General features: G+C 37.3%; 1 protein-coding gene across 1 annotated transcript; it reads left to right on the top strand.

The window, feature by feature from the left end:
- The first annotated feature begins 664 nt into the window (after window positions 1-664).
- Window positions 665-10,950, top strand: rab8a (RAB8A, member RAS oncogene family). The gene is made up of 8 exons (XM_007238412.4): window positions 665-854; window positions 3,120-3,180; window positions 3,786-3,846; window positions 4,435-4,512; window positions 4,622-4,711; window positions 5,860-5,925; window positions 6,799-6,849; window positions 6,976-10,950. The coding sequence occupies exons 1-8, from the start codon at window positions 731-733 to the stop codon at window positions 7,066-7,068; spliced, it is 624 nt and encodes a 207-aa protein (XP_007238474.1). The 5' UTR covers window positions 665-730; the 3' UTR covers window positions 7,069-10,950.
- The last annotated feature ends 543 nt before the right edge of the window (window positions 10,951-11,493 follow it).

The following is an 11,493-nucleotide window of genomic DNA, read 5'->3' as shown; positions in this document are numbered from 1 at the left end:
TACAAATAAAAAAACATTTATTTGGTGGTATACCACCTTGGTACCACAGTTTGAGAACCACTGCCTAAATGCATCTTTTAAAAAGTTCCCCTTTTATGAATCATCCTTACAATGAAGTTGAGCAGCAGTCACAGCATGTGTGAAGAAGACCTAACCTAACATGAAGTAGGTCCCTGCCAGTCTAGTTCCTCTTATCTAGATTGGCTAAAGAAGTACTGTCAATAGATTAGGACTCCCTGGAGCAGACACAATATCATTTTGCAGCAGGACTTGGCACACTGCCCACACTGACTTTTGGGTTTTTATAGGCTGTAAGCCATAAAATAAATAAATGCTTAAAATAGATTTTTCTGTGTGTAATACATCTTAATATTATATGAGTTTCATATTTTAAACTGAATTACTGAAATAAAGTAACTTTTCAATGATTTTATCAATTTTTGAGATGCACTAGTGTATCCTGTGGATGACTTTTGGGTGGTTCTTTGAATTTTAGTCTGATTGTGGGTGGTACATGGTATAAGATGTGTTCGAGAACCAATGTATTGAGGTATTTTAAGTGGCTATCTATTAGCAGAAAGAGTGTGTGTGTGTGTGTGTGTAAATGTGTGTGTTAAAGTGTGTATGTGTGAGTGTGTGTATGGAGTGAGAAGGGGGCGGGTGTGTGCTCATTACCGCCGTGTGTCTACGCGGCGCTCAGTTACCGGGCGGGATTTCCGCAATATCAAGTATGGCGAAGACTTACGATTATTTGTTTAAACTACTGTTAATCGGGGACTCGGGAGTTGGGAAGACCTGCGTGCTGTTCAGATTCTCAGAGGATGCCTTTAACTCAACGTTTATCTCCACGATAGGTACATTTATTCCAGTTGTTTTTGTCCAGGAAGCTCCAATGACAGGCTGACAGGATCTGCGTTAGCTTTAGCAGCTAGCTACACTTTCTTTCGCTTTGCCGGTAACGTTAGCAAACGCTAGCTAGGTTAAATATCTCTCTATCTGCTCTGTTTTTTAATTCTTCGTCTGTATTTTATCTGTTTTAACCCTTTTATATCTTATTTTTAGCTTTGTCAAAGTGTCAGCTTGGTTTAATTTCAATAAACGACTCTTATTACAGCCTAGTATACACACGGGATATTCAGAGTAGAAGAGGCTGTTCTAATTTCTCAGTTCCACCTTAAAAAGCGCAGCAGTTTAGCGGTTACATTGGGAGGCGCCTGCTCGGACGTTTGAACGTGTGCTGCGCGATTTTAAGGTGGAATTAAATTCGAACGGGAAGCTGCGTGGCTTCGTGATGGTAGCCTGTTAGCATTAGCTAGCGTTAGTTAACCTAGCTATCTGATTTACAAATTAAAAGCTAGCTAGCTAACGTAACGTAGTGTGATTATGGATCAATATTTCATCTATACATAAAATGAGTAACGTTAAATTTAACCACATAATTGGAGGAAAATGCCGCATTAGCAGGCTGGTTAGCAACACGACCTGCTAGCCTAGCTATCTTGTTAGCTAGCTAACCTAGTTATTCACCATCAAGCTTGCTAGTCTTTACGTTAGCTAAGCTAAGCTAAGCTAACCAGCTAGCTAGAGCAGTGGCTGTGAGTAAGCAGTATGTGGTTAGCTAGCTATGCTAACTAGGTTAGATAAGCTGTTAGTCATTTAATATAACTTAGTGGTTAACAAACCTCTATGCCAAAGGCGTTCCTGTAAAATTACGCAGTTAAACTCCGTGTTTGTCGTTCAACAGTCTGTTTACAGCTGTGTATTGATTGTTACTGGTGTTGATCTGTGTCTAAACAGACTAAACTTAACTCCTACAGTATCAACAAGTACTATTTAAAGGTTATTTAGTTTAATAAATCGTTCCTTCAAATTAATACATTGTTTTCAGTTTACACTAAGGCGCCCCCTCTAAACTGTAGATAGCTAGGGAACAATTTATTAATCTATGTTGAGAGAAAAATAAATTAAATTTGGCGAATGGATGGCAAACTGAGGAAACATTTGATTAAATTGGAAGAATGTATGGTAAAATGAGGGAACATTTTATTAAATTGGGACAACGGATAGTAAACTAATTGAACAATTTATTAAATTGGAAGAATGGATGATACAATGGGGGGACAAATTATTCAGTAGGTAGAATGGATAGTAATCAGAGGGAACATTTTTTAACGTACATTGAGGGAACAATTTATTTAATTGGAAGAATGGATGGTAAACTGAGAAAATAATTTATTAACCAACATTGAGGGAATGATTTCTTAAATTGGGAGTATAGATGGTACACTGAGGAAAGAATGTATTAAATTGAGAGGGTGGATAGTAAACTGAGAGAACAATTTATTAACCTACATTGAGGGAATAAGTTATTAAATTGGGAGAATGGATGGTAAAATCCGGGAACAATTTATTAACCTACATTTAGGGAACCATGTATTAAACTGGGAGAATGGATGGTAAACTGAGGGAACAATTTATTAAATTGGGAGAATAGGTGGTAAATCGAGGGGGGAATTATTTAATTCAGAAAACATTTCTTGTCTTATACTAATTGAGGCACAAAGATAATATTAGTTTTCATTTTGGGGAATGCTTAATAATTAAATTGTGGAAACATAAATTGTGGGAACAATTTATTAAATAGTGAGAATGGCTTGTTTAACTTGGTTTAAATTCAGCTAAGGGAATGGTTTATTACAACAGTGGCTTGTTAAACTGAGCTAACAGTGTATTCTAATTTATTCAAAGTATGTATTAACCCTTATTATTATCATTATTATGTATTAAGTAAGTCTGTATTAACCCTTGTAGTGTTACAGCATATCAGTATTTTGGTTTGTTGTTCATAACAAATATTTATATGTTAACATGTTCTATATTTTTCATTAATATAACGTTTGGCAATTATGCTTTTGTCTGGTCTGCAGTCTGTGTAGATGTCTTGAACACACATAGTCAGCCACTGTCTCATTATGGTCAACCAGAGAGGAAGTAAATGTCTGCCTAATGCTTACATTAACCATTTTGCTCAGTCATTTATACTTGCTGAAGAAACTAGAGCAAATTAGAAACTCTATATTTACTCTCAAGTGATGCCTGCTGTGTTTACCTTCTTACAGGTATTGACTTCAAGATAAGGACGATAGAGTTAGATGGAAAGAAGATCAAGTTACAGATATGGTATGTTGCTGAACCTTTGTTTCACAAGCTTTTTGTCGTACTTTCCTTTGTCTAGTGAAAGTGGTGTTTGTGGAAAAGCATTTAAACAAAACAAAAGTGCCAAGAGCTTCAGCTAATCTTCACTGAACGTGTAATGGAATGCCTACCTAATTCCCAACCATTTTCCATAATAAACGTAACCAGAACTACCAGAAGGTAGATTCTTGTAATTCTTGTAGATTCTTGGGCAGTGCAAGATGATTTGTTATTGTGAAAAATGATCACAGCAAGTTTTATTACAAAGAAAGCATGACTAGTTTATGGAGATGCCTCAGTAGTGCAGTTCAAGTTACCTCAACTAACGTTACTATCCTAGGCCTGGACGGCTCATATCTTTCAGCTGGAAAACAGCAGGTTTGTGAATATAGTAACAGTTGTAAAGGTAGTAAATTGAGAACGTGATAAATTATGCTTAATGATTCATTTCTAAATCGTAATTTAAGCAAGTAGAGTGTAAATATTAACTCACAGCATTTTTCTAGTTGACATTGTTTAGTGTAGCAATCATATTTAAGCCATAGAAGCCTCTCCTGGTTTGTTATAACATTTTTATTTGGGTTTTGTAGGGACACGGCAGGACAGGAACGGTTCCGAACAATCACAACGGCATATTACAGAGGGGCGATGGTGAGTTATTGATGTATTGCAAATAAGGGTATGCCATATCATTTTATGTAGTAGTGATATTTTGTCTTGAAAGCAGTCTATTTTGTATTTGTTTTGCGATATGTGTGGAGCTTCAATTTATCTTTGTGTTCAATTGTATCTGTTTGCAGTTAATATGCATGCATTAATATTCTGGCTTCATTTTTGTTTGTTACACAATTAATTTTGTTTTATTATTATTCTTCATCTTGTCTTTTCAATTTTACATTACTGTTTCTACTGAATGTTAAAAACTGTTACACTAAATAAAAAATTAACATTTATTTTATTATTACGATTAGTAGTATTAGTATTTCTCACAGTAATAGCCTGATATATACATCATATGTATATGATATTATTTTAGGGCCTTATTGCCCACCACTAATTGCAACATTAAACTTCCAAAAATAACACCTAGGCATGCTCCCCCGTTTAATCTTATTTACGTCAGTCAGTCATGCCTGTACTGTGCACTGTTGCATTTCAGTTCTTTGCTCTAGGTCATTTGACTGCTTTAGTTCCCCCTATTATGAGCCTGATCCGATTGCTCTTTTGCTCCGGTCTCAGGGCATCATGCTGGTGTATGACATCACCAATGAGAAATCCTTTGACAACATCAAGAACTGGATCAGGAACATAGAGGAGGTTAGTGTTTCACATCATTGAGTCTGAGGCCGAATGCTCATCAGATCGTCCCTTTAACCTTCTACTACATGATTATCATGCTGTGTGCTCCTCTCCTTCTGTTACCCAGCATGCATCAGCAGACGTGGAGAAGATGATCCTGGGGAACAAGTGTGACATCAATGACAAACGGCAGGTGTCTAAAGAGCGAGGAGAGAAGGTTTGTTTATAGGAATGCTTTTTTTGTGCTTGGGCTGGTTTCCTGGGAAGGATTAAGCCTAGTCCTGGACTAAAAACAATGTGGGAATGTGGGTCAGTTTCCCGGACTGGGAATAAACCTATTCCTGGACATGGAGTAAGCCTAGTCCTGGACTAGATATATTGTGGGTCATTTTCCTGGACTAGGATTAAGCCTTGTCTGGGACTAAATACAATGTGGGAATGTGGGTCAGTTTCCCAGACTAGGATTAAGCCTATTCCTGAACATGGAATAAGACTAGTCCTGGACTAAATACATTGTGCGTCAGTTTCCTGGACAGGGATTAAGCCTAGTCCTGGACTAAATACATTGTGGGTCAGTTTCCTGGACAGGGATTAAGCCTAGTCTTGGACTAAATACATTGTGGGTCAGTGTCCTTGAAAAGATAAAGCCTAGTTCTGGTCTAAATACAATGGGGGTCAGTTTTCCAGACAGGGATTAAGCCTAGTCCTGGACTAAATACATTGTGGGTCAGTGTCCTTGAAAGGATAAAGCCTAGTCCTGGACTAAATACAATGGGGGTCAGTTTCCTAAAAAGGATAAAACCTAGTCGAGGACTAAATACAATGTGTGTCAGCTTCCTGGACAGGGATTAAGCCTTGGACTAAATCCATTGTGGGTCAGTGTCCTTGAAAGGATAAAGCCTAGTTCTGGTCTAAATACATTGTGAGTGAGCTTTCTGGACAGGGATAAAGCCTAGTCCTGGACTAAATACAATGGGGGTTAGTTTCCTGAGCAGGGATTAAGTCTAGTCGTGGACTAAATATACCGTGTATCAATTTCCCAGACTGGGATCAAGCCTAGTCCTGGACTAAATACATTTTGTGTCACGTTCCCAGACTGGGATTAAGCCTAGTCCTGGATTAAAAACAATGGGGGTCAGTTTCCCAGACAAAAAAGGGAAAAAGCCTAGTCTTGGACTAAGACTAGCTCATTTAGTGGTTATAATAGGAAGTTTGTTTTCCCCTTGATACAGTAAAATAATCTATATTTTTGCAAATGCATTATATTAGATTTTAGAACATTGTTGTGAGTATTTGATGCCATTCATGCAGAATAGCATTTATTTGAATGAAAAATGAAAAAGTCTTTTCTCTTTCTCTCTTCAGCTGGCGTTAGAGTATGGCATCAAATTCATGGAGACGAGTGCGAAGGCCAACATTAACGTGGAGAATGTGAGTAATCTGTATTCATAAGTGCACATCTGTATATAAGGGGCATCCCTTCATTTCCCTTCAAAACCCTGTACATCTTATCTATTCGCAAAAACATTTTTAAACTCAAATTCTAACAAATAAATTTTTTTCTTCTAATATATAACACAAAATTAACTCATCATAGTACTGAGACATTGTGTGAAATTTATGTGTGTAAACTGTTTTAAGTATATTGATGCTGTCAGACATAAAATATGTATGCTTTATGTCCAAATGCCAATGGCACTCATTTTAATTCATGTGTTAAGGTATTTTAAATGCACAGACAAATATTGTGCAGTCCATGTAGACAAAGATAGAATAGGAGTAGATCAACATGCAGAATGCCAGGAGTATATATTGATTAGCTTAATAAGTATAATTAATATGTAAATGGAAAATGACAAACTTATACGTGTTTAATATATGTTTAAACTACACTCATACATTTATGGTCAGTTTGACCAAGTATTAACAGTAAAGGTTTTAAAGTGTAAAAATGTAGACAAATACGGAGGGAGATTTTACAAGGTATTCTTTTTATTTGTTTATATTGTAAAGTTTGAACTATGATCCCTAAAGAGTGAAAATACTGATTAGACAAAACAATAAGCTAAAGTTAACATTTTTTATTGAAATGTCTTATCTACTTTGGGTTGTTATAAGCTTTGGAACATTTTTGCTGTTCCTTAAAGTTTAACATAACAGATTAAAAATGGCTAAAATGTTTGTTTGGCTCTGATAGTCAAGTTATAACTGTGATTATAAGCAACAAAAACTGTGTGGGTTATAGAAAATAATAAGAAATTAACAAATTATGACACAATATAAAATGTGTTGCTCTGATTTTAGGCATTTTTGACACTTGCCAGAGACATCAAAGCAAAGATGGACACAAAATTGGTAAGAATTTTTCTTAATGTACTTAAGTAATTTAGTGTACTTATTGTTTGTCATTCGCTAGCTTTTTTTTAGTTATTCAGAATTTATGAAGTGTAAGAAAACTAAGCTTAATTATATTTATTTTAGGAGGGTAACAATCCCCAAGGCAGCAATCACGGAGTGAAGATCACCACCGAGCAACAGAAAAAGAGCAGCTTTTTCCGCTGTGTGCTACTGTGAAGACCAAGGCCTTACCGTCCACCATCCTGGGGCTGGACTTAACTGGACTGTGCTCTCGTTTTTAGCACTTTCACTCTCTCTTTCCTCTCTCTCTCCCTCTCTTTTTCTTTCTCTTCCTTTCTCTTTCCCTTAAAATATCCCTCTGCTTCCAGCCCTAGAACAGTCGGAGTGCCCAACTCCAGTCATCTGCTTCCACTGACATGTTGGCGTCATGGTTTATTTCCCCCAGTTATGATGAGGATCACACATGCTGGGCTGGCGTCACTTGCTTCCTCAGAGTTGAAGAGCTAAGTGGTGAAACATTTATTATTGATTCACACCCAGAGGAATAATTCATGTTTATTGAGATGTTGAAGCTCTGTCTAGATAGAGAGCGCACAGCTGCCAAAAACCCATTCTCTGGCAGAAGTGAGGTTCTGACAGAAAGGGGCAGTCTCCCAGACAGGGGTTAAGCCTAGTCTTGGACTGCACAGCATTTTAAATGGAAATGTCCCATTGAAAGAAAAATATTAAGCTGCCCTATGAAAACCCAACAATTATAGAGAGTTATTCAGGATATTTCTTTAGACATTCCATTGTTTTCTGTCCTCATGCTGTTTTTCGACAATCACTTGACCTCACTCTGTATGTAAAGAGACTTGTAATTTGCCTCTTAAAAACTTTTATTAATTTTGCTTGTTCTGTCTTTGTCCTCCATATTTTTTTCTTTTTACTTTTTACTTTGCATTGACCAGAATCTCTTTCCATCAACATTCCATTATATACATAGATGTTTACTCATTAATGCAATTAGAGCCAGTTGTACAGACAGACTATGCTGTTTTGACTATTTCCTAATTAAAATTTGAATAGTTTCTGATTTAACATTCACTGAGCTGTATCCACTGCCTCTATGTAATGAACCTCTTGAAATGTCCTCAAAATATTGTTTCTTCCAGTCTAAAATATAATAAGAGAGATTTGACCTGGAAAATATGTAGAAAATCCTCCCCAAGTCTCAGACCTTTGCACTTCATGATTAACCTTTGTGTTGTGAAAATGGGGCCAACTGGTAGAATTCTCTTGCTATATAACAAATGCATGAACACTGATCAGCCATGACAATTATCACTACTGTACAAGTGGGGGGAAAAAGTGATGTTTGTTAAAAGAAAGCGTAAGGACGTGAGCCAAACTAGGGAAAGCCAAATTGTGATGACTAGACACGTCTGACTGGGTCAGGACATCTCCAAAACATCAGGCAAATATTGTGGGGTTTTATGTGGTGTGCAATAGTCAGTAACTTCCAAAGTGCTTCAAAAACGGACAACCAATGGACGGGCATCAGGGTAAAGGGCATTTAAGGCTCACTTTTTCAATTTATGGTGGCTCATGTTCCTTAGGAATTACCCAGTATCACCACAGTTGGTATTAATGTTATGGCTGATTTAGTGTTTTGTATTTTGTGGTAGGGTTTCCCAGTTTCCCATTAGCACCTTTCTCAGTGTTCATTAAGAGCTCATCTTAAATGTTTAAATAATAGAAAGAAAGAGAGAGAGAGTTCAGTGTGGCGCTCGCTTGACCAATCTTATTGTGCTCATCTGCATTGCAGAAACCCAGCCCTGATCTTGTTTTTTTTCCCTCAAATTTGTCCCGTCTAGACTGACCTCCACTTTGTGTATCATTGACCTTGTTTACACCTAGTTTAACTACTTCATAGCACAAGTATCTGAATTCTATCCAGATAAGAGTTTAGGATAATCCACATGCATTTACACTTGATAAGTCAGATTCGTCTACAGTTTGATTGGAATTGGATTGATGCAATTAGTGGAGTACCTAAATTTGCTTGTGGTTATCAAATTGTTTTGGAGGGATGAATACATGTACACTCCAATAACGTGGCTCAAAGTGTTTTGAGAGATCAGATTTGTATCTGTTTTTAAATGCATCTATATGGCTATGTTTAGTCTGTAGTCATATGTTGAAATGACTGTCTGCACTGTTGATTGCCAGTGATTTTAATTGGTTTTGCATGTCTGGACATCACAAATGTATCTGCTGTGGGTTGTTGTGGTATAGAGGTCTGCGTCAGTAACTAACCTTAATGGCGCTCTGATTGGACCCCCACACTTCCCTTACTCTAGATTTGGTGAGGTGGTTGTTTGTTGCGTTGAGCGAAATGTATAAAAATGCATTGAAATCTAATTTGGATGATGTTCTTCCAGACTGAGACTCATCTGTACAAATCAGATTGTATTTATATGTTAAGCCACGCCCACATTTGGAAAAATCTGATTTCTTATCGTTTCAGGCTGTTCAGAGTATTAAATACAATCTGCAAACTATCAAGCTGTCTGGACATAGAGTGCAGGCCAAAAGTTTGGACACACCTTCTCTTTTTTAATGCATTTTCTTTATTTTCATGAATATTTACATTGTAGATTCTCACTGAAGGCATGAAAACTATGAATGAACAGGTAAAATAACTAAAAAAAAAAAAATGATATTCTAGTTTCTTTAAAATCGCCACCCTTTGCTCTGATTGCTGATTTGCACACTCTTGGCATCATTCTCTCAATGAGCTGCAAGAGGTGGTCACCTAAAATGCTTTTCCAACAGTCTTGAAGGAAGGAGAGGTGTTTATTAGCCTTCTTCACTCTGTGCTCCAGCTCACCCCAAACCATCTGGATTGGGTTCAGGTCCGGGGACTGTAGAGGACAGCTCATTTCTTGTTAAGTACATAAAACTCCACATGTGTTCATTCATAGTTTTGATGCCTTTAGTGAGAATCTACAATGTAAATAGTCATGAAAATAAAGAAAATGCATTGAATGAGAAGGTGTGTCCAAACTTTTGGCCTGTACTGTAGCTTAATTGGTTTGGCCTTATCCAGATATTGTAAATGAAGTGACCAGGTGTAAACAAGGTCTTTGCCATTCTCAGTTACTACCTGCTTTAAACCATAGGTGGCACCATGTGCCCTGTAACTGTTGCTTGCTAATAACCCACTGTGTGTAAATTACCTTCATGTGACTGGGCTAATCTGGCCAGAGAACAGCTGATCCACTTCACGCTTTTCTAAATTCTGTAGTTATGAGGAATCTGCCCTCCTGTTTTTTGTATAAAAGATAATGAAGTCACTGCACACAGCATCTATTTTCATCTATCAGTGTCACTAATGACCATTTTAACAGTATGTACAGTAATAATCAGATAAAGGAGCTCAGCATCAGGTCAGGAAAACCCTTTCTTACACACCAGCGCTCACAGGTTCTGAAGGAACAATCGCTCATTCATTAAGAGTCTGAAGAGAGAAGCACAGTGTTTTTCCACTTTGTTTGAGAAGTAGAGAACTTTCCCCCTTCCTTTATGTTGCGGGTAACTCGAAAGCGGCCTTGTTTGTTCTTTAAATAGCGATTGAAGCTAGTCTGAATGAGGGAAGCCACAGAGAGAGAAACGCGCAGAGAAAGCTCTCGTTTGACTCATTTTTGACATTTTTAACTGAACCTTTTTATCCAGTGTTCTCCCAAAGAGTTGAGAGTTTGTGTCCAGTTTGGATTGTCCACCTGACCAAATGTTTCAAATCTATAGCCCTCTGCACCCTCACCTCTACCCCCTTCCCCTTTTCATATTTCCCCCTAAACATCCTGCCATTTGTCTTAATTGCTAATACTTGATCTATAGTTTTGGATCTATGCATCATGAAGGTGACATTTTTGACCTCCTGTATTTTTGCATATCTATTCTCTCATTGAGACTGCAGTAGTTTTTCTTCTCTTTTTACCCCACCTTTAGTTTGTAGCCTCTCCCTGCTGTAGCTGCCCAAACCTCTAGCTGTCTGTCCCTTTTGTGCAATTCAGTGGCTCTCTTTGAGTAGAGTCGTGTGTGTGTGTGTATATATACTGTACCGAGTCCGAAGAAAAAACAAAAAACAAAACAAAGCAATGTCACTGTTTAATGTGTTTGTTATGGTGGACCTATAATGCAGCGAGTCTGATATCTGACCTGATATCGTATAAATAACTAATAGTTTGAGCTTTTGTTTGTTGATTTTCAGTCTCTGTACTTGTACTTGTGCACTTTCTAGGGTTGCAATGAATATTTGTTAACTAAAATACATATTTGGCCAAAAAGGTGTTAAAAAACAAGTGATAAGACCAAATAAGAAAGGCAAGACAAATAAGATTTTAGGTTATTTAATTTAATGCTACAGTGAATTTTCTGAACTAGCACTCCCAGTACTTTTACACATCAAGCATGAGAGCAGGTTGTGTGCCCTTAAGAGTGTGCAAGTATAAAAAAAAACTGAAAAGCCGCCAAACCAATAATAATAAATGAGTAAATAATGTTAGACAGTGCTTCCCGATGTCTCGTTGTCTCTTTTTATGAGCCACATCAAGTTGCGTAGCGTCGACTCAAGCAGTAATAACCTCTGGCTGTCAA

The sequence above is a fragment of the Astyanax mexicanus genome, chromosome 4 (genome assembly GCF_023375975.1).
Source record: "Astyanax mexicanus isolate ESR-SI-001 chromosome 4, AstMex3_surface, whole genome shotgun sequence".
NCBI lineage: Eukaryota > Metazoa > Chordata > Actinopteri > Characiformes > Acestrorhamphidae > Astyanax > Astyanax mexicanus.
This window is presented reverse-complemented; position numbering and strand designations above follow the sequence as displayed.

Bases quoted from the DNA above. Each gene is read 5' to 3' on its own strand.
- rab8a (XM_007238412.4), top strand. From the start codon at position 731: ATGGCGAAGACTTACGATTATTTGTTTAAACTACTGTTAATCGGGGAC. The intron at 4,712-5,859 runs GTTTGTTTATAG...TTCTCTCTTCAG, and splicing joins CTAAAGAGCGAGGAGAGAAG to CTGGCGTTAGAGTATGGCAT. The intron at 6,850-6,975 runs GTAAGAATTTTT...TATTTATTTTAG, and splicing joins CAAAGATGGACACAAAATTG to GAGGGTAACAATCCCCAAGG.